We start from the raw sequence: 23,626 nt of genomic DNA, 5'->3' as shown, positions 1-23,626 counted from the left end.
CAGTTCAAGAATCCTTCCTTAATAAAGTTCTCTGGCTTGAATTTCAATCCTAACTTTAATTTTGGGGACAACAAAATTCCACTACTTAATAGTACCTAGAGCAAGAGAAATGTACTTACCCGATCTCTAAGAATTCTTGGGGGCAGGCTTCTCACGCTATTTCACAATATAAACTGTAAAAATAGGTTGGCAGCACTACACATATAGGAAAATAAAACTTCAGTTGATTTAAGATTAACTCACATATACACAGAGCCAAAAACCTACGTAATTCCTGCTGTCTCTAGAGGAGCTTATGCATTATAGAAGTGGGGAATGTAAAAAAGACTATATTGCAACAGAGGTAGAGTGAATTAAGTGAATGACAAGGCATGATAGTTCATGGGGACTTGATCCAAAAAGGCCACATTGTTAGGCAGTAAGGGTGGGAATTCAGTCTCTTGAAAACCATTATTGGAAAATTCAATTAACAGGCATCAGAAAACCTAACCTCTAAGTTCCAGTTTCATAGCCATCTAACTATGTGACAAATAACCCTGTGACAAATAACCCTCTAGACCTCAGCCTTGTCATTTTTAAAACAGGGGTTAGAATTAGATAATCTTTTCATATCTTTCCAGCTCCAATATTCTATTTATTGGTTCTGTAGTTGTTATCTTTCCCCATACATTTGAATTTTAAAACTGTAGTGATCTGCATATTTAAGACTGTAAGAATGGGTATATGTAGGTAAATATTTTCTGTCCCTTAAATAAGGAACAAAAACTCCATTTTAGGTTAGGTAGAGTATTTACCATCAGACAAAATGAGGACTAGAATGGTGAAGTGATTTCTCAGCAGAGTCAGAAAAATTAGAACTTTTTCTTAGCTGCATGTACTAACCCACTCTGCCTCAAGATAGAGGTTACAAAAAAGAATACATGGGAGTAAATCCACAAGATTATGACCCAATTTTTTTGCTAGTAAAGTTGCATATTTGGAACTGCCTAAAATTTTTGAACAAAGAGGAGGCTGAAAAAAAAAAAAAAAAAAAAGAGGAGGCTGAAACATTCCTTGCTAGTCATTTATATAACTTTGTTAGTCCGTTTTGCATTTGTCTGTCAGAAATGCAAAGTAGCTTTATTTCTTCCTTGAAATGTTACTTCTAGTAGGCCTATTCAGGTCATGTTTTTCTCTAAGCTTCAACTTTCTATTTAATATTCCTCAGAATAAAGAAAACAGCTCATTTTAAACAAGAAGTTTATTTAAACAACAAGACGCTTGACTTGAAGGGAAAACTATCTAGGATTCATTTCTTTTAGAGTAATTTATCCCTACTTAAAGACAGATTGCCCTACATGTAACAGCTACGTACAAAAAAGTTATAAAATTGTCCTTGGTTTTACAATGATAAATGAAAAACATTAAAATTGTCCAATCAAACAAGGTATGCAAGAATTTTTATGTTGTTCTTTTTTTGTTAAACAGTGAGAGCAAAATAACTTACTGGAATATAAAGATAAGAGCGGATGAGCATGCCACTAATGGAGAAAAGGGGGTATCTTCACAGAACCAAAATTTTTCCCCATTCCATCTCCATTTGATGTCGATCAAAACATACCGTTGGCCATTTAGTTAAAAAAAAAAAATGCAATATGCTTGTGCACATACACCAGTTACTTTATGTACAATAAAGGAATGGGGAAGGGGAAAATGAAAGAATAGAGAAACTATACTGTAGTAGTCAGGATGTGGTGGAACCAAATTGCGGTTTTCTAATTGAGAATGTCTTCTTGGTCTGGAGGAACAGAATTCTGGAGTAAAGTAGCAGGTTCCCTTTTTAGTAGACACCTCCTGTCTGCTGCTGGAACACATCAATTGTATCTTCATCCTCCATTTCCAACTAGCATAAATGAGAAAAAAAACAATCGGCTATTGGTTATTTAGCTCTTAAAATTTGTAACTATCAGACTTAAATAGCCTGAAAAACTGCACGAGTTCCACCCAGTTCCAGTGTTCATTATTTTAGATGTCCCACAGCTTAAAGTATCATCAGACTTAGGTTTAAATAATTTTTCACTTGGTCTTTTTTATGAAGATTACAGAAAACTGAGTTTTTAAGTTAAAAAGCTGAGTATGTCCATAAGTTAAATCATCTCACCTTTAATTATTGAAAATAAAACTGATGTGTATAAAGGCTTTCACTGCAATGTTGTTTAGATGAGCAAAAAACTGAAAATAACCAAAATATCAAAACCAAAAAAAATATGGTACATGCATACATGAAATACCATGTACCTATTATTAAAGAATAAGTAGATTTACACATGCAGAAATGGAAATATCCCTTAGATACGGTATTAGGCTAAAAGAATTTAAAAACTAGGCAGCAAACAGCTTATACTATTATATTTGTATATATATTTTTACGTTGTGTGTATGTGTATAATATGAATATATCTTTGCCTATGCACAACACAGTGGTTACCACTATGTAGTAAGAAGAGGAGCACAGGGGTGGGATCGGGAGGGAGGGAGACGCAAGAGGGAAGAGATATGGGAACATATGTATATGTATAGCTGATTCATTTTGTTATACAGCAGAAACTAACACACCATTGTAAAGCAAATATACTCCAATAAAGATGTTAAAAAAAAAAAAGAGGGGCATGAGCAAAAACAGACTTGTTAAAAAAAAATCAAAATTCAAAATGCTATTAAGTTTGCAAGGTTTACTACCCACACATTATACATAAAACCATGTTGACAGCAGGAAGGTCTTGGTACATATGGCAACACTGTAAGGCAAACAGGCTTTGGAACAGTTAATAATGCTGATAATTACCAAAGAAAAATTTTCTAAAAACTGGTAATTTTGAAGATAAAACAACAACCTTGGGCATCTAAAGACAAGAAAGGGAACTGTTTCTAATGAAGTTCAAATACAGTAAAAGTAGGACTAAAGCATTAAAATATTAATGACTAAGTCCCAATTCTCTATTTGTGAAATGGAGTATCACTCAGTTATGAGAACTAAATGAGTCAAAGAAAGTGAAGTACTTAAGAGAATGAGTATATAACAATTATACTGCTATTAAAATTGGCTGCTAAGCAGATGTTCTAATTCATACAATTCTGCTATTTAATAAGTACTGGAAGAACAATTCTAAAATGAATCAATTTCACTCTAAAATAAATTCAATTCCAAATACTAAAATGAGGTCAATTCCAAATTCAGTTTGAAGATTTTATAAATGCAGTACTGAACAAATCCTCTTCAGGTTTAATTATTTGCAGCTAGCAAAATAGACAAGTCCCAGAACTTATTTTGGTGGTGGGTGAGGGCTTCAAAAAACAGAAAATATATTACCATCAGAGTTTAGCATAATGGGTTCTTTTTATTCTTTTGAAACCATCAAAACTGGTCTTCAGCCTATCCACTGAAATGAAACTACTGGAATGTTTTTCAATTTTACAGTGAAACTTTAAATGCCTTCAAAGGATACAGGAGAGCTTTTTCTCTCTCTCATTCATCAAGAGAATTCAGCTCCTCCTTGTGGCTACATACTATAATTGCTTCTTAGAGACTCCAACAGAAATTTCTTCAAAATATTCTTCCCTCAAGTACAACTCATAGACATTTCAAATTTTTGAAGATTATCAACAAAACCACAATCTGGATTTTCTGCTTCACTCATACTATATTTATCACTTTCTAGTTTTTACAGGGTGATAAAACAAATTCAAAAGGACAAGGGCTCCAATTTAAAATTTCTGCTATCAAAGTTTTTTCCCCAAAAACTGAATGTCTTAAATGGAATTTCAGAAGGTAAAAAGAAACAAAAAGTTTCTGCTAAAGAAGACAGCCCAGCTGATCCCCTACAAAGTGACAGAATAACTGAAGTAATAAGTAAAGAGATTAAGGGATCAGACAACACCTCTTGTATAAGGGTTTGGAAAGCCACCTATTATCAACAGCCCTGTGAAACATAAGCTATCAAGAGACTTGCAGTTAGAGCCACTAGATTCTCTTCAGTTCAGAAGTATAGGTACAAGAGAATTCATGAGGGGCTAAAATGATTAGGATAAACAGCCAACCAATCGCTTATGGGGAACCCTGGGTATGATTTAGAGCTGCAGCAATGAAAACAAAAGGAAAACAACATTCTGAAGTAACAAACAGGAATTTTATTTATTTTTTTCCAAATAATGCTGGCAAGAAGAAAAATATGGATTAAAGTAAAAGACCTACTAGTTTTACTAAGTGATAACTGAATATTTAAAAACCATTGGCACTTCCTAAATCTATTTTTTCTTTCTGTTCCCTTTTGGCCATATTTTACACAGCTTTGAACTCTGGTAAAGAACTATATTCCAATAACTAGAAGTTCACAAATTAATAAACAAAGCTGTTGAGAAAATTATAAAAAACATTGGTTTTTCTAGTTAGCACAAAGACATTTTTACCTGTGCAGGTGTGTCTGTTTCATTGATTGGCTGCCCGTCAAATCGGAATCTGATCTGCCTCATTGACAAACCCTGGACAAAGAGTTTAAAAGCAATAAGAATGCAAAGAAACAGTAAGAACTAAAACTACATGCATATTTGGCCATGAATATATTTAAAAGAGAGACCTAAATAAATTATCATCAATATGTTAACATTTCTATATTGGTTAAATGATTTGGGGTGATTTTCACTTTCTTTAAACTATACTACGTTTGATTTTCACTGGAAAAACGATTTTTCTTAAAAAGGACTGAAGAAAAAAAAAAGGCTGTTTTTGAGAGCCATAGCTACTTTTGAGACCATAGCTACTTCAAGGTTGAATAGATCATACCTCGAGTCAAACAGTGCATTTAAATGAGTTAGATACTGACAGGAAATTTGAAGCAACAGATGCACGCATCCACATTCCTCAACGCACATTAAAAAGCACTCATAAAAAACAAACACATAAACAAAACCCATTAATATGAAAACTGAAGTCACCTAAAAAAGGTGTAATGATTAAAATAAAACTTTGCCTAAAAGCTACCTTCCCTTCATGTCTATCCAAACAATTCCTACCACTATGCAAGAGTAACCTAAGCCCCAGCCCAGCACAATACTAGGCACACCACAGGCATATTCAAGTTCTTATCCTTGGGCAGTGAGGACATCTCCAACAGAACACAAGGCAATAACTGATCCCTAAAACCATCTATAAGACCACAATCCACATCCAAGAAAATCCTGGAACAGCTCTAAAGAAGCATCTGCTTTTTTCTCCTTAGTACTTACCCAGGCCTGCAATTATTAGTCAACCTTGTACTAGAAAATAAGCTCCAGTAGGGATAGAAATCTAGACTTAGTTACATACTGTATATCTTGCACACGGTAGGTGCTAAATACTGATGGAATAAAATGGATGAAAAGCAGTATCTAAGTATGCTTCATTTTCTGTTTTTATTTGAAAATAAACCTAAAGCTAAGTTGAGAAGAAGCTTTATTACAAAAAGGGAGTGTCAAGAAATTTTTATGTGCATTTAAGGAGATAAATGAGCTTAAATATGCCCCTTTCTGTAAAGGGGACTCCAATATTAAGAATTACCTATGTGACATAGGGGTGGGGAGAAGGGGAAAGGAGCAAAATAGTAAAGTTGCTGGTAACTGCAACCAAATGAGGACAAGATTTCTTTGGAGGTATGCTGTGAATATTTTAACTCAAAACATACCTTTCTTGGAAGCATCTTACACAAAGTCATTCCTGTATCATGCTCAAACTACAAACTATAACTCTCGTTACAAAAACTCCCTGTTTTAATTTATATTTAAGAGAAAATTAAACTGAGTTCCTAGGACTAAAAATATTGAAATAAAATGTTGAATAAACACTTGTTTAACAATTGTATTCCCTTATTTAACAAGGATTCACTGAATCGGTCTTTAAAGCTACCTGTCACGTGAAAATCATACTGCTTTCCTTTAAAACTCTAGTCTTCGGGACTTGCCTGGTGATCCAGCAGTTAAGACTCCATGCTCCCAATGCTGGGGACCCAGGTTCGATCCCTGGTCTGGGAACTAGATCCCGCATGCCGCAACTAAAGATCTCGCATGCCATAACTAAAAAGATCCCACATGCTACAACAAAAATCCCACATGCCGCAACTAAGACCCGGTGCAGACAGATAGATACACAGGTAAATAAATAAATATTAAACAAAACAAAACACAACACTCTGGTCTTTGACACATACCACTTCCAGACTAGCCCTTGTCTTAAGGAATACAAGCAATCCCCCACCAGGTAGGTGACAGCCATAACCTAATTCATTCCTCATGACTTTCAAATTTAGTTTGCAATTACACAAAGTAACCAAGAATTCAATGCTAAGCCATTAATACTAAGTATTATCTATTTACAAACACTCCATTGGAGACTCTGCTTCAACAAAACTCTTAGCATCTTCTATATGCTGGGTTCTTCCTTCACTACATCCAATGGCATGGCCATTCAAAATAAGGGCGAAGGGAAGGCAGGGCCAGTAGAACACAAGCAAATTGTATTCCTTTATTGCCACCTGTTTTTACACTTTTCCTTATCAATAAAAGCTCTTTTATTTTGCTAGAGATCAAAAGTCCAAAATTCAGGAAACTTGCCTTTAAGATTCTATAAATCATGTAAATTCAAACAATGAATTTGCATTAAACCAGTATTTGGTTTCCTCTTCTGTATAAATCTCATCCCTGAGCTTTAGAGCTGTGTGAGGTTCTGTCTTCGGGTCCCCATTTCTTCATTTCACAAAAATGAACTGGACTAAACCAATTATTATTCTGTGCTCTCTGAAACCACTTGACAAAAACGATGTTGGGGTAGATTTACACTGAAATGGAACAGTATGCTCTCAATCAGTTGCCTGAAGGATATGTGGCTGATATAAACTGGGCAAAGTCTAACTCTACATGTGAATGAAAAACTTAGAAACCAACCTACAGAAATACTAGGTTTGAATGTTCTCTATTCTTTTACAAGCATTTGAACACATTCAATATGCTGAGCACTGGTCTAGGCTCTAGAAGAGCAGTCAATAAAACAGCCTTATGCTCATGAAGCTTACATTTTAGTGCAGAGACAGATACAGACAATAATCAATGCAAAACAACAAATCAAAACAAACAAAAGAGTGCGAGGACTCAGTGATGGCAACAGGGGCACTTTGAATTAATCAGAGAAGTCCCTGAGGTAGTAGTTAATCAGGAATAGAATAAAAATCATTGCGGGCTCAGTACTATCCAATGGAAATATAATGTCAGCCACATATGGTATTTTAAGTTTTTTAGTTGCCACGTTAAAAAGTTAAAAATAAGGTAAAAGTTTACTAAAAATGTTTTAATTCAACATTTTTAAAAATACTACCATTTCAACATATAATCAACATTTTAAAAATTGAGATATTTAACTTTTTTCATACCAAGTTTTCAAAATCTGGCATTCATTTTACACTTTACAGCACATCTCAATTTGGACTAGCCACACTTCAAGTGATAAACACTCACACGTGGCTTGTGGCTACTGTGCTGGACCAAGTTTAGATAGAGAACAGAATTCGCTGCTGGATTTTATTTGTTATGATGCATCATCAAGGAGGACCCTAAGGTTCTGACAACTTGATGCAGAATGGTGCTATTTACTGAGTGGGGACAACAGAGAAAGATTTCTAGTAGAATTAAGAGTCCTGCTTTGCATGTTTAGTTCTAGATGACTATTAGGCATTCACTGGAACTCCTCCAGAGATCCAATACCAAATGAGTTCATTAGAAAGTAAATATGAGCATTCAATTAATCTTGATAGGAAATCTTTGGTCAAGAAGTCTCACCTGCCAAAAAAAACTTTAGCTATGCAAATTAGATCGGATAAATATTTTAGTTTTTTTAATAACCTGTAATTACACTTAGAAAGCAGGGAATCAACCCAATTAGATGATACTTCAACTCCCTCTTCCTTAGAACCAGAGAAACCACTTGAAAAGTAAACAGGGATCTTGTTTCACTCAAAACTCTGAGGTTATCCCCAATTTAAGAGGAAAATGGGAATAAACATCTTTCCAAATTCTTCCTGGATAATATTTGCCTTCCAACAGATATGCAGTGGAATTATATTTTTTATGGATTACCACGTCTTTTTCCTCTAGTGCAAGTTAAGATGGCCCCAACAAGTTTAGTCAAATATAATCCCAATCTTATGCCTAATAACTGAAAAAAATCAAGGAAAACTTTATTTACGCTGGGTAATATAGTAGACTTACTTTAACATAAAAAATTATTGATTGACCCACTAACTAGATCTTATAAGACAATTTCCTATAAGGATAATCTAGCATACACAGGATGTGCTTTACTTTTTCTGCACACAGTATAATGCCCCAGCACACAAGCATCTGGTAAAAAAAAAAAAAAGATAAAAAGCTCCTCTGGGGGCCCTACAGGACATATGGGAAGTCTTAAATATGACCATTTTAGGATGGACAGAGAGTATCAATAGATGTATATAGTAAATTGGTAACAGTTAATCTAGGCAGTAGACTCATGGGTATTCAATGTAAACTTCTTTCTCCTAAGTTCGAAAATTTTCATAGTCAGTGTTGAAAAATATGACCATTTAAAAGCTAAAATTTAACAGTAATTAGAGAAAAGTTAGGTAAGATATGCAGAGAATTTTGTTGAAAGTCACCAAGTCTAAGCATGAATTTCTATGTTGTATAAGGTTTTGCTACATAAACATTCTACAAAATGATTACCTTTTAAAATTCCCCTGGAACCTGAAGGAGTACTAGTAATCAAATATGGCAGATACCAGTGCAAAAATTCTTTAGCACAATTAATAAGTACATATTTACTAACTGTTAGGGGATTTCACCAGAATTCTTTAAATGAAAGTACACTGAAGGGCATATCTTTGTAAGGAACTATGAAGAAGTTTATGAAGATAAAAAATTATAACCACAGTACTCTCTTATTATGTTATAAATAAACTAGGCATAAAATAAAGCTTCAAACTCAAAAAGAAGTTTAAATCTTCAGTTTAAGCCCTTCAGTCTCATGGAAAAGGTCCAAGTATCAACTCAAACTCAATTTCCCAACTTGTAGAGGTCTTAACCTTACTCTGTTTTGCACCTATTTTTAGGAGGTGAATTTGCAATGCAGATAAGTTGTTTTGGTCTAATAAAATAATTTTCCAAACTTTTATATATTATACATCCAGGGTTGAACAAGAAAAATACTTCTGCCAGGTTACTGTTGGATTAACTAATCTACCAGAGTTTCTGATATACTTGCAAAAGTCATCTTTAAAATCACCTTTGTATTGTTACAGACTCAACATCTCAAAAGGAAGCTTCTTTGTCTTAAAAGCTTACATTTACCTCCGCATCTGTTCATTTCTACTTCCTCTTCTGATGTAAAAAATTTACTATTTTCTGAGTAAATTTCAAATATCCTTATAATACAGGAGTGTGTATGCTTGGCTCAGGAGGTTAAACCTCTTGATCTCTACTATTAGTGTAAAAAGAAAATATTACAGTTTTACATGCTTCAGGAAAATTGCAATGTCCTTAAACTCACATTTAATTTTATTTCCAAATTGGTTAAAACACCCGAAATAAACTGTTTTGACACAAGACAAATTTTAAATTGTTAAAAAAGAGCCTGACAAGAAATTTTACCAAGTTCGTTCTTATTTTCTTATAAAAGTAAAACTGCATCCCCTTGGGAACAAACCACATGTTGTGAAAATAATTTGATGCATTTCTGGCATAGAACTAGAATCATGTGATATTAACCACCCTAAGAGGTTTTATGAAGAATCAACAAACCAAGTGTATGATAAACTTGTGATTATCAAGTATATAAGTACATATTCATTCTACCAAAGATAATCTATTGTCATATTATGCTGGTTTCTATTCTCAAGAAAATAAGGTTTGTTTTTTTAAAATACGTTTTATTCAGTGGAAGTATACAAGTCAGTTCAGTTCCTCACCTGTCGTTCACAATAGGCTTTCATTAGTTTACTAAGTGGTGTATGCCTCTTAATCTTAAACTGCACCACAGAACCATCCTGCCCCGCCACCTTCAAATTAATATGATCGTTGTTCTCAGTCTTGACTCCTTCCTGTTGAAAGAAAAATAAAAGTAGAATTTGGAAAATGTGAAGAACAAACACCTTTTAAAGCAGCAGCAGCCCAAGTTGCTTCAGAAATCAACAGGTTTCTCATTCTTATAACAGAGCATACAGCTGTTTGCAGCTGCTGAAATCAATCTGAAAGATAAGAAACCCTGAAGCAACAATATTAAATAGCTGTCACAGAAACAGAAAAGCAGCCTACATCCAATACTATCAGTGTCGACAACTGGTTTTTAAAGATGGATCTCCCTCAATTTACTGCAATTCCCTCTTGAATCTGAGTTTTTTTAAATGACATAGATTGTATCACGCTCAAAATATGTCTTTCCTCTAAAAAGATTTAAAAGAAGCATCCTTTCTCTTTCCAAAGTGCTTTGAGTACAGAATGCAAGAAAAAATTCTAGAGCTTGAAATTCAAAACTCATTACAAATCTCTTGTTAAAAAGTTACCAAATTCAACTTAATAACAAATCTCAAGCTATATTAAAAAAAAAAAACCTAATTGAGGAATATCCTTTGATTCTCTCCCCAGCAGCGGTAATAATTCAGAACCACTATTATTGTTCGCCTCTGTGAGCAGCTTCATTTTTGTTTATTTTTAGTTATGAGCTTATTCTCCCCTCCCCTTTGTTGTCATGAGTCAAATGCACAGTTTTATTCCTTGTAGACTTATTCCACAAGTCTTCCTTGTAGATTTTGACCCAATCTGAAGTTCATCAAAATCAAGTGTAGAAGGAATTCTGTAGCCCCTAAATCACTTCAGAATGGCAAGGGGAGGGAGGGTGTCACACAGAACAAACCAAAAGAAAGTCCCGTGTGCCAGGAAGAAGTGTGTGCCCGAATCCTCCAGGGAAAAGCCTCCTGGAGCCTCAAAACCCGCGTTGAAAAGTTAAGCCCTACGAAGTCTCTCTGCTCGTACATCTGCCTCCAACTTCTCGAAACCACATGGTCTCGGCAGGTTAGGGGTTATTTGGCACACAGGGAAAAGCCCCTGCCCATTCCGACAAAAAATGTGGGAAATACTCCCCGGGAATCCCCCAACCCCGGCCCCTCACGACGGCCGACGGGCATCTGGCTTCCAACCCATCAGCAGCCCATTGATTCGCCCCGAGTCCTCAGCCGGCCAGTGCGGCCCGGGACAGGGGTCCCCAGATGCCCGCGGCCCCCACCCCGGAGGGGGGAAGCCCGGGGAGGAGGGAACTCCTCGCCACCGCCAAGGCGGCAACACCCGCCGCGGCCCGGCGCGGGGTCCTCCGAGGGTGGGGACACCGCGCGCCCTAACGCCCCTCGTCACGCGAGCCCGGCCAGCTGGGCCCAAGAAGCCCAGCTCGCGGCCGGTGGGCCCGCGGGTGTCCGCGATTCGCCCGCCCAACTTGCGCTCGGCGCGCACTCCGAGGCTGCCGGGGGCGGGGGAGGGTGGCGGGGCCTCCTCCCGCGCGGGAGGGAGGAAGAGGGGAGGGAGGAAAATGGCGCGGAGCGCCGGGGCCTGAGCCGCGGCCGCCCCGTGGGGGGCCCGGGAAGGCGCGGGGAGCCCGCGGCGGGCTCGGGCCGGACCCCGGCCCGCGCCGTGACCCCGGCCGCGCGGTGAGGCGCGGAGGCCGGCGCCGAGCTCACCTTGGGCTTTTCGTCGGCCATGGCGAGCGCCGGAGTCTCCTCAGCTGCCGCTTCACAAAAGAGGTACCAGGTCCGCACCGAACGAGCACACAAGCAGCACCAGGAGCGGCAGAAGAAGGAGGCGGCAGCGGTGGAGGAGGGAGAGGGCGCGCGCACGTCGTGCGCTCCCTCCCCCCATCCTGCGTGCGCGAGCCCGAGCCGCCGGGGTTCCTCATTGGTTGCCGCCTCGCGGGAGCGCGCAACGCTTACATAACCACCGCCACCCCCAGCCCCGCACCGCCCCAGCGTGGGCCCGGCGCCCGCCAGGCCGGCGGGAAGAGGCGCGGACACGCGCACCCGGGCCGTCGCGGGGGCGCGCCTGGCTCTGGGCGGGGCTGTATTGTCCTCCTTCTGTGGTGGAGCTTAATCAAAATGGCTTCCAGCTGGTCCTCGGTGGGGACGAGGAGGCTTGAGGCCTAGACGTGACACACAAGCCGGGGAAGGCAGACTGACTAGACGAGGAAGGGGGAGCCTAAATCAAAACCCCAGCACGAGGTTCTGGGATAATAACCTCTCATTCGGTGGCCCAAATACAGCTTCCCTCAGGGTCAGAGGAACATCACACTTCCTCTCAGTCAGCCTCTCTTCCCTCGGATTTTAAAGCTTCAGCCTCAACCCGATTCCCACCAGGCTCTTGCCTTAATGCCGTGACTCCTTCCGTCCTGCTGGAAACCCTGTACTTTGACTAGCTGAGGAAAAAGGTTCATCCTACAAACTCCTTACTCATTGCCTGGCTCCCAACCTCCAAGAGGAAGCAGAATCCATCAGAAAGAAGCTTACAAACCAAGCTTACAAACCAATCGATCACTTCCTCCTTACATCCGTTCAGAAATAGAAGTAGGTCCCTCTTGTCTTAAGAACAATCCTGCCATCTGTGCCGTGGATGTCTCCCACTCTTCTCGGTAGGTTTTATTGATTATGTCCTTTGTCCTGTATTTTCTTCCACTCGCGCATTAGCCGTTACCGTAGAAAAAGACTCTCAGTTCTAGTTCCTTCTGAAGTTACCACCGTATCTCTCTCCATTCTTGGCCAAATATCTTGAAAAAAATGTGCACGCCAGCTGTCTCCACTCCCTCACCTCCCACTTACTCCTCAACGCACTGCAATCTGGTGCATGGTTCCACTAAGACTGCTCTCCACAAGGTCACCGCAGACTTCTTTGCTGAGTACAGGATGCTTCCCAGTTTGTCACTCCTCTTGAACTCCCTCCCTGTGACTTTGGGCTATGACTCTGGCCTGTCCTTGATCCCTTTGCAATTTCTTTCTTTCTCAGCCCTTCCCTTAAATGTTCCTTGGGTTTTGTTCTGGACCGGTTTCTCTTCCCATTCTATTCCCTCTCCTGAGATGACTTCACCCCACTTCTACTACCATCTATTTGCTAATGATTCTCAAGTCTAGATTTCTAGTCCAGATCTTCCTCTGAATTTCCAGCCTATAAATCCAACTGACTTCTGAACATCTCCACTTGGATGTCCTAGAGGCACCTCAAACTCAACGAATCTCAACTAAAATTCCTCAATTTACTTCTCAGACCTGACCCTCTCTTTCAAGTTGCCCGGTCACTGTATGACACACCATTATAACATTGCTCCAGGGACTTCCCTGGTGGTCCAGTGGTTAACACTCCACGCTTCCACTGTAGGACTGAGATCATGCTGTGCTGCGCAGCTCAAAAAACAAACAAAACAACAACAAAAAATTGCTCCAAGCCAAAAAGCCAGGGGGCATCCTTGACCCCTTCACACACTCCCCATACGGTCAATCTCCAAGTCTGCTCAATTCCACCTTTTTTTAAATGCCTGTCAAATCTGTCTACTTCTCTGCAGCCACTCTCCAGTCTTTGGGCTTTGCTCCATTTGCTGGGCTTCCAGCTGGTCCGCCATGGAGAAGAGGAGGCTTAAGGCCTAATTGTAGGACAGGCCAAGAAAGGCAGATGGATCAGGAGAGGCAGTGGAAGCCTAAATTCAAGTCAGGTTTCCCCAGAGCTATTGATCTTTTGGTTTTAAGTTATGTCCCAATTGTGTCTGAATATTTAAGTGAATCAGAAGCATCTAAGGTGCTGGGGTTTTTGTTTGTTTTTGGTTTTGGCCACACCACACATGGCATGTGGGATCTTAGTTCCCTGACCAGAGATCGAACCTGTGCCCCCTGCAGTGGAAGCAGGGTGTCTTCACCGCTGGCCCCTGAAAGAAGTCCCTAACGTGCTGGTTTAAATGCATATTCTCGGGCAGTGTGGCTCTGGGATCCCTCTTTTTTAACAAGCTTCCCTGGTGATTCTTAAACACACGAAAACCCAAGAACCACAAACCATTCTAAAATAAAAACAAAATAAAAGAAGTTTCTGGGAATACCCTGGTGGTCCAGTGGTTAGGACTGTGTGCTTCCATTGCAGGGGGCATGGATTCGATCCCTGGTCAGGGAACTAAGATCCCACATGCCGCATGGTGAGGCCAAAAAAAAAAAAAAACAAAAACTTTTTGCCACTCCTTGGTTCAGTGGCAATCGTCTGCCTTACAGGATAAAGTCCAAACTTCATATTAGACCTACACAGCTCTTTGAGAGCTAATCTGGGCTAACCATTCTAGCTCTTTCTCACCATTTTCTCCTCGAAGCCTCTGCTTCAGTCATAATCAATCACTTGGGGTTCCTGAATGTACCTGCTCTCTCTCAACTTTAAGCTTTTGTGCACTTTAGATGTGTAAAGATTCACTGAATGACTGAATAAATTGAGGCTATCACTATGCATGAGATCCTGTGCTAGGACTTCACTGGTGGCACAGTGGTTAAGAATCCATCTGCCAGCCAATGCAGGAGACATGGGTTCAAGCCCTGGTCTGGGAAGATCCCACACGCCGCAGAGCAAGTAAGCCGTGTGCCACAACTACTGAGCCTGTGCTCTAGAGCCTGCAAGCCACAACTACTGAGCTGGCATGCCACGACTACTGAAGCCCGCACAACAAGAGAAGCCACAAAAATGAGAAGCCCACACACCGCAACTAAGAGTAGCCCCACTCGCCACAACTAGAGAAAGTCTCCATGAAGCTATGAAGACCCGACACAGACAAAAAAAAAAAAAAAAAAAAAGATCCCGTGTGCTAGGCATTGGGCATTGGGCATCTCCTGTGTCAAATTTGGGGGGCGGGCAGGAAGGGTAGGAAATATACAAGAAGTGAAAGGGGAAGAGAACCAACTGTCATGTGTCAGGCACTGAGTGGGGCTTTACTAATTAGTTCTTTTTCTCCTTATACAAACCCTTCCAAGTGGATTAGTATTTATTTACTACTGAGGCTCAAAGAGTTAAGTAACTTGCCCATTATCACACATCTGCCAAGTAGTGTTGATTGAGCGTCTATATGCCAGGGAACTAACGTGCTGGGTGCTGTGCCAGGTACTGTAGAGAAAGCTAAAGAGATGCTCTCCGGGCTTCCCTGGTGGCGCAGTGGTTGAGAATCTGCCTGCCAATGCAGGGGACACGGGTTCGAGCCCCGGTCTGGGAAGATCCCACATGCCGCGGAGCAACTAGGCCCATGAGCCACAACTACTGAGCCTGCGCGTCTGGAGCCTGTGCTCTGCAACGAGAGGCCGCTATAGTGACAGGCCCGCGCACCGCGATGAAGAGTGGCCCCCACTTGCCAAAACTAGAGAAAGCCCTCACACAGAAACAAAGACCCAACACAGCCAAAACTAAATAAATTAATTTAAAAAAAAAGAGAGAGATGTTCTCCTTGCTCTCCTGAACCCGGGTCTTATGTTGACATCACACATCTTCCCAGGCTTTTAGGACTACAGAACCATCAAAGAGGAATATGTCATGTTAAATTTACCATCAGTAAAATGTGTGGGCCTCCAATAATGAAATGGTTGTTTAGTTGTTAGCTTCTAGGTGACAGGTGTGTCCTACAGTACCCCTGCCCTAAAGTTATGCTAAACTACAAAACCACCTTTGGGCAAAGGAGGAGTTCTATAAAAAGTAGTTAAGTGGGCTTTCCTGGTGGCGCAGTGGTTGAGGATCCACCTGCCGATGCGGGGGACGCGGGTTCGTGCCCCGGTCCGGGAGGATCCCACGTGCCGTGGAGCGGCTGGGCCCGTGAGCCATGGCCGGCTCAGCCTGTGCGTCTGGAGCCTGTGCTCCGCAACGGGAGAGAAGAACAGTGGCAAACATTAACTGAGTTATTATTATGTGGGGATTCTGTACTAAGCCTTTAATCCTCACAAAATGTCTATTATTATTACCCCCATTTTACAAATGAAGAAATTGAGACATAGAAAGGTCAGGCAACTTGGTCATCCAGCTCGAAGTGGTAGAACCAGTAGACCTGAGACTTTCTGACTCACAGCCTAGACAGAGCTTAATTACTATAGGACTGCATCCAGGCTCCTATGGAAGTCCTCAGAGAGAAAACATGCAAAAAAAAATATCCTAGAATAGTGGTGGGAACACCAGTCAAGTTTCTTTGTTTTTTTGTTTTTTGCGGTAGGCGGGCCTCTCACCGCTGTGGCCTCTCCAGTCGCGGAGCCTGTGCTCCGGACGCGCAGGCGCAACAGCCATGGCCTACGGGCCCAGCCGCTGCGCGGCACGTGGGATCTTCCCGGATTGGGGCACGAACCCGCGTCCCCTGCATCGGGGGGCAGACTCTCAACCACTGCGCCACCAGGGAAGCCCAGTCAAGTTGTTTTGACTTAATTTTTGTTTGGCTGTCTCTCTGAGCAGAATGGCAGTTCAATTAAAGGAGAGACTTATCTTGTTTACAGTTTTGTTCGGAGCACCTAGCTCAGTTCCTGGATCATAATGGGAATGAAAGAAGGAGTTGTGCATTGAGCTGTTTTCGCCATTAGGGGTTAACTAGGACAAGCAAGGCCTACTTCCTCTAGAAACCTAATTAAATATCAGTATTTGAATAATTAAGTATCAATAGAAGTAGAGGGTGAGAATGGGGGAACCAGCAAGAATGCACTCTTCAGGGTCAGGTGCCAAAGAAAAAAACATCATTCCTAAAAAGGGCAGGAAAAAAAGAATCACAGAGAGTCTGTTTAGAGCTTGAAATCCTTGCCAAAAACCCTGAGAAACACATAACTGAATTTATAACACAGACAACTAAACGGTGCATAGTTTATACCACCAAATTGCCTTCAGTTCTAACAGAGGTTAGTTGAGTACTTGAGCTACCTCTGTGAATACTGCAGGAATACTGAATACTCTATTCCTGAATACTGCAGGAAATCTGGAGACAATCACAGAATCTGTGATGTTCTAGAAACCTTCCAGCTTTCTATCCTTGGGTCATGGCAAAGAAAATGGGACCCAAACTTGCACCAGCAGTCAAAGCCAAGAAGCTAGTACATTTTACTTTATTTTATTTTTATTTATTTATTTATTTATTTTTGCGGTACGCGGGCCTCTCACTGTTGTGGCTTCTCCTGTGGCGGAGCACAGGCTCCGGACGCGCAGGCTCAGCGGCCATGGCTCATGGGCCCAGCCGCTCCGCGGCACGTGGGATCTTCCCGGACCGGGACACAAACCCGTGTCCCCTGCATCGGCAGGCGGATTCTCAACCACTGCGCCACCAGGGAAGCCCCTACATTTTACTTTAAATGTATCAGCTGAGGTATTAAATGTAGGGATATATTGTTCCATTTCACAATACATTCACTGAACTTTTTTAAATTGACATAGTTAATTTACAATGTTGTGTTACTTTCAAGTGTACAGCAAAGTGATTCAGTTATACATATATATTCTTTTTTAGATTTCCTATTATAGGTTATTACAAGATATCAAGTATAGTTCCCTGTGCTATACAGTAGGTCCTTGTTGTTTACCTATTTTATATATATATTTTTAGTGTGTGTTAATCCCAGACTCCAATTTATCACCGCCCCCCCCACACCTCACCCCCCGCCATGGCCACTCCTGCTATCCCCTTTGGTAACCATAAGTTTATTTTCTATGTCTGTGAGTCTACTCTGTTTTGTAAATAAATTCATTTGTATCATTTAAACATTTTTTTTAATTACTATTTTTCATTTAAAAAGTTTTTTTGGCTGCACTGCACAGCTTCTGGAATCTTAGTTCTCTGACCAGGGATAGAACATGGACCCCAGCAGTGAAAGTGCCGAGTCCTAACCACTGGACCACCAGGGAGTTCCCTGTATCATTTTTTTTTAGATTCCACATGTAAGTGATATCATATGATATTTGTCTTTCTCTAACTGACAATATGATCATCTCTAGGTCCATCCATGTTGCTGGAAATGGCTTTATTTCACTGCTTTTTATAGCTGAGTAGTATTACATCACTGAACAGGGAAGTACAATTATGGGGACCAAAAGGTGAACACTTTAAAACTTCTTGAAAGACTTTTCCATTTTCTTATCAGTCTTTGTAATTCTTCTAAATAGGTGGATATCTCATTGATAATATATTTACTTGGTTGTTCCTCTCTTCCTCTGTGGTTGAATATCTATGCCAGTAGCTCTTAAAAGAGGTGATTTTGTTCCCTAGGGGACACTGGGAATATCTTGAGATATTTTTTTTCTTCCAGTTTTAGAGATATAATTGACACAACACCACTACATAAATTTAAAGTATATACAGAGTAATGATTTGACTTACATACATCATGAAATAACGGCCACAGTAGGTTTATTGAACATGTCATCTTTTTCTAAAAATTTCTTTACCTAATTAATTTATTATTATTATTATTTTTTCTGTACGCAGGCCTCTCACCGCTGCGGCCTCTCCCGTTTCGGAGCACAGGCTCCGGACGCGCAGGCTCAGTGGCCATGGCTCACGGGCCCAGCCGCTCTGCGGCATGTGGGATCTTCCCGGACCGGGGCACGAACCCGCGTCCCCTGCATCGGCAGGCGGACTCTCAACCACTGCGCCACCAGGGAAGCCCGGGGATCCTTTTTTTTAGTTGCAGCATGCAGAGTCTTTAGTTGTGGCATGTGAACTGTCAGTTGCAGCATGTGGGTTCTAGTTCCCTAACCAGGGATCGAACCCGGGTCTCCTGCATTGGGAGTGCAGAGTCTTAGCCACTGGACTGCCAGGGAAGTCCCCAAACTGGAAATTTGTATCTTTTAACTGCCTTCATCAAATCCTCACACCCCCACCTTCTAGAGACTTTTTTGGCTGTCACAATTGTTGAGGGGTATATTATTGGCAACTACTGGATAGAGGCCAGGGACCATGTTCTGCTCAACACCCTGCAGTGAACAGGAGAGCTCTCTTTTGCAGTTAAATTCATTTTTTTTCTCAGGTCTTCTTTTGAGAAAAATGGTTTTCCTTGCCGGTCTTTCATCCTGTTCCCCAGAATAATTTTTTCTGAAGGAAATTAGGCATGATTTCTATCAATGTCTTACTAAGTTTGGCTTTAACTTCTGCTGCTTGAAGAATTTTTAATAGTCAGAGCAGATATAATAACCAGTTTTTAAAAACTGATTTATCTGCTACTGAATATTTATTTTACATTCTGAAAAATATTAGGACTCTTTTTACCCACTAGAAAATGGACACGAATGCATAATTTCTCGTAGCCACACCACTGGTGTCAGAAACACTCAGATCAGTAAAACTCTGTGAAACATTTGGAAAATGCAGCCAGACACAGATGGTTGAACACTGTGGAATTTTGCGCAAAGCTACATTAAATTTTATCCTATAGATGGCTGTCTTCAGAGATAGGAATTTGGTTGAAATTGTGATAACCACAGGATTTTTGTTCCTTTACTAAACAGTGTGTAACTCAAAAGAACAAACTATTGGGGTGATAGGATTTTCCTAACCACTCCAAGTCATCTTATTTTCACCATTCAAATAGGTCGTTCAGAATCATCTCAGGGAAAGAAGGCTTCCCCAAGAAAATTACTGAAATTTTGTCTTGTTTTCAGATCAAATTTCTTTCCTAAATAATAAAAGGTGCTACATTTTCAGGCACTGTTTCCTAAAGTTTACTTTAAGATTTCGAATTACCTTCCGTTCGTTAAAAAAAAAAAGAAAAAAACTCGCTTATCTGGGAATTTAGAACCAGTACTATTCTATTCCTTGTATGTGCATGTATTTGTAAATATGGCATTTACAAAATAACTCCTTTAGGTTATTGGAGCACTTTTGTTGAGGTTTTCCATAATAAGACCTGGGATTCCCTGATTTGAGTGTCTTTTCCTGCTTTTCTTTTGTGAGATAACAACCGGTATTTGTGTTCAATTGAACCCAGGGGGTCTCAATTTCCCAGCTGTTTCAGTTGCATCAATTTTGTCCCCATGACTTTTGAGCCTTTGGGGGTGGGAGTGGCGGCGAATACCTTCGCACAGAAGCCCGAAGAACCGACCGGGCTCTCTTGCCACGGACACTGCTCAGAGAAGCAGCGGCGACAACGCTAACCTGGAGACCAAGAAGCTGAGTGGAAAACCCGGATCGGAAGAGGTAGGGCGCTCACTCACACCCCGGCCAAGCCCAGCCCCGGCCCGCGCACGCGCAGCCGCATCAACGCCGCTCCCGCCGTGTCTGGGACCTTCTCTCTGCCTGGTCGGGGTTGTCCGTGGCGGCGCCGGATCTGGCGAGAGCGGTGCTGTGTGGATAGGCTGCCGCTGGCGCTGTTTTCCCTGTCGTATTGTCGAGGCCAGGAAGGAGAGACACTTGTGGAGTGCCGCAGAGGGGTGGTCGTGGCCAAGAGGAGAGACCCCTGTGGCGTTGGAGGTTTGGACCTGCAGGCAGTTCAGGAGGTGCTCGGACGGGGTCCTCTCTCGCAGCCGGCTCTGAGCGGGAGGCCCGAGCTGGGATCGTTGGCTTCCTCACGAGTTCCGGGCAGTGAGGTCCTGCGCTATGGAGGAGCTAGATGGCGAGCCGACAGTCACTGTAAGAGTGCCCCGAACAGTATTGTTTGCCTTCTAGGTCCGACAGTTGGGTCCGCTTCTTCTCTGCAGGCTTGTCTGTCTCTCTGCCGCCTGCGAGGTGCTCGTCCCCTTCCCTCAGTACAATTGCCATCGTTCAGAAGTCACATTAACTAGGGTGCCCGTGTTTGGGTCGCAGTGGTCGCTGGGTTTCTGCCCCTTTGTATACTCAGAATATCTGGCCCTGGAGGCCCCACTCCATCCCTTTCCGTCCTGTCCCTTGTCTTCCCGACCTTCCTACTTCTCTGGCTTTTCCTTTTGGGCTAATGCTTTAATGAACGGGCTTGAACCAAGCACAGGAATTGGGGCTTTTTTCTCCCAGCCGAGCTGAGCTTCATATCGCAACGCCGTGAGTTTGGCTTTGCTTGAGCTGGCCCAAGGTTTACTAAATATAATTATTCTTTCGGGCGATTATTCTTGCTTTGATTGCGCTGTTTCCTTTCAGTTGTATTTGAACTCTCAAGAGAGTATGTCAGGTGTGGATGATCTACGATGCTTATAGAGATTCATGGTTCTTAGATAAGAGACACCTGCCGTTCCCCTTGCCTGGGATCTCTTCTCTCTTAGGTTTATATCCTGTTCATTTTTTACATACAAGCTCCAGCAGCCTCTTTGTCAGGAAAGCCTTTCCTGACTAGGTCACATATTTCTGTCCGTTTAGGCTTGTTCTGCATCTCTTAGCTCTTGGTAACTAAGCCCCACTAAACTGCAAGTTGCCTGATCTTGTATTTTTGCTTTTTAGAAGGTTAAGATGCCTTCAGTTTTCAGCTAAAGCCATCAGATTGCAAAGCAGTATCTGACAGCCAAACACTGAAAATAGAAGTCATTTCAAAGCTAACTGGGCAAAAAGAGACATGAGATCTCAAATAGCAGTTAACGTGGGTTGTTACTCTCTATAAAGCTTACTCCTATATGCTATAGATTGTTAACTTTTAATGCATATATAAAGTATCTTAAATATTAAATGTCTATCAAGGACTATGTCAGTGTTTCCGGGGTGAAAAATTAGGCTATCGGAACCACTGGAACTTTTACAGACTACGTGTTATCTTGCTTTTCCCTCCTTCACTTATGTCCGAATCTTTGGATGGGGAAACCTTCCCAGTACCCTCTGCAGCCCAGGAGAGCCACTTTGTTATTGAACCATGACAATGAGTCATGCATTTACAAATGCAATGAAAATGATCTAAGCTTAATTTTGCCCCCAGTAGTGATGGTTGACCTGTGATAACCCAGCTTTACATTGGTGTTGGGGAGACCAGGTAGGAAACTGGTTGGCCTTGTGGACACAGCCTCTGAGGGGGGCATGATCTTGGCAGAACTGCATAGTCTAGAATCTGAACCTCAACTCTGCAAGTTCGAAGTCAGTCATGTGAGTATTGGAGAGTTAGTCCGCTCTTCGGGCTTACGCTGAACACACCCTCAGGAGGCAGATGAATAACCCTGAAAACCATTGTCACCCTGTGTAGCAGTTGTGCCTGCTCTTCATGCAGCTGCTTCCTCTTATCAAGGCACACAAAGGCCGGTTAGTAATTAGCAGATTCACGGATGTTTAAGTGTAGATTCAGAGAGAGAATAATCTTGAGCAGTTTTTCTAGACCAGTGGTCTTATCTTTTTAGGTCAAGGGCTCTTAAGAAATATAAGTTACAGTTCTTGTTGTCTTTCTTTGGTTGTTTCTTTCCAGATAAATACCTAGCAATGGAATTGCTGCGGTATAGGACAGATGCATATTTAGCTAAAACAAACTCTGGGTGATGAGGGAAAGTGGGGTATTACAAGGATTGTTCCTAACAGTTGGGAAAGGCTTGGTCCCACTGGGGGAGGGGAATGAGGAGCATCCGGAGTTCCTTTTTTGGCTCTTGACGTTATGGATATAGCACTAGAGGTCAGATAACTAATAAAGGTGTGGATTAGGCCGTTGGATTTATGAAGCTGAGACTTAGAGGGATTGGTGTGAGTTGGAGTAAAAAAATCAAGCCATAAAAGATGTGACACAGAAGCCATGGGATTGGAGGTCTTTGTCTTTTTAGTGAGTAACAAACAGTTCAATTCCTTTTTAATTTTTTTTACCTTCTCTTTTTCTGAACTACAGATCACTGAATTACCATATAATAATTGATTGGGGTGTAGCTTTCCCTTTTATCAACACTTCAGAAGCGACAGGCTGGGTTGAGGTGCCGAGCAAAACTCACTTGTTCATTTAGGGTCTAACAGACAGGGCTGATCTCAGTCACACACAGCTGTGTTTATAGATTAGCACTTAATAACTTTCACGACCACTGGCTTCTAGGATTATACCTGCAAATCATTTGAAAGCAAAGCTTTTAGGAAGAATAACAATTTCTGTGCCTTATTTTTTTTTACTAGTTGATTCCGGGAGTGAATTCCCAGAAGAAGCAAATGTGTTTTGACTGGGGTCCAGGGGAGATGCTGGTGTGTGAAACCTCTTTCAACAAAAAAGGTAGGTTTTTTTCTTTTAGATTATCTATCTTGACACATTTTTTTTCTTCTCTCAGATTTGACTAGCTGAAATATGAAACAGTTGAACTTATTTTGTGCCATGTTCATTTTTGAAACTATGTAGCTGTTTAAGATTTTTATTGATTTATGAGACCTGGCAGATTTTGAGTCCAGGAAAAAACATTAACAGTTGTCTTCCAGTGTTAAAGAAAGGTTTTCTTTTTCTTTTTTTTTTTTTTTTAGAAAGGTTTTCTTTATATTTAAAAACATGAAGCTTTTTTTCCTTTTTGTCCAGAGTAACTAATTCTCTTTATAGTAGTCCCCTCATTGTGAATTTTTGCAAATGTCATAGCCCTTACCTTTATGTTATCATTGTGAACTTGATTGAATTTCGTAGGCTATTAATACATAGCACAAATGAGCTGGAGAGCAAAATGATTTGTCCTTGGCTTTGTTCTCTAAGCTCCATTA

At 41.2% G+C, this 23,626-nt stretch overlaps 2 protein-coding genes across 2 annotated transcripts in view; one reads left to right on the top strand and one right to left on the bottom strand.

Moving 5' to 3' along the window:
• Nucleotides 1-1,638: 1,638 nt before the first annotated feature.
• Nucleotides 1,639-12,101, bottom strand: SUMO2 (small ubiquitin like modifier 2). The gene is made up of 4 exons (XM_059048152.2): nt 11,760-12,101; nt 10,002-10,133; nt 4,447-4,518; nt 1,639-1,882 (listed from the first exon to the last, which is right to left on the bottom strand). Exons 1-4 carry the CDS (start codon nt 11,778-11,780, stop codon nt 1,820-1,822), a joined length of 288 nt encoding a protein of 95 aa, XP_058904135.1. The 5' UTR covers nt 11,781-12,101; the 3' UTR covers nt 1,639-1,819.
• An 8,195-nt stretch (nt 12,102-20,296) lies between these two features.
• Nucleotides 20,297-23,626, top strand: part of NUP85 (nucleoporin 85) — a 29,446-nt gene continuing 26,116 nt past the window's right edge. The window contains exons 1-2 of the mRNA XM_059048081.2: nt 20,297-20,659; nt 23,063-23,156. Coding sequence (XP_058904064.1) covers nt 20,627-20,659; nt 23,063-23,156 — 127 coding nt within the window. The 5' untranslated portion in view covers nt 20,297-20,626. The remainder of the gene's footprint in view (nt 20,660-23,062; nt 23,157-23,626) is intronic.

The sequence above is a fragment of the Kogia breviceps genome, chromosome 19 (genome assembly GCF_026419965.1).
Source record: "Kogia breviceps isolate mKogBre1 chromosome 19, mKogBre1 haplotype 1, whole genome shotgun sequence".
In the NCBI taxonomy this organism is placed as follows: Eukaryota; Metazoa; Chordata; class Mammalia; order Artiodactyla; family Physeteridae; genus Kogia; species Kogia breviceps.
This window is presented reverse-complemented; position numbering and strand designations above follow the sequence as displayed.

Excerpts from the sequence above, each read along its gene's own strand:
- SUMO2 (XM_059048152.2), bottom strand. The coding sequence starts at position 11,780 with ATGGCCGACGAAAAGCCCAAG. Across the intron at positions 4,519-10,001 it reads AAGCCTATTGTGAACGACAG|GGTTTGTCAATGAGGCAGAT; the intron begins GTGAGGAACTGA and ends CTCTTTGTCCAG. Across the intron at positions 1,883-4,446 it reads AAACAGACACACCTGCACAG|TTGGAAATGGAGGATGAAGA; the intron begins GTAAAAATGTCT and ends CATTTATGCTAG.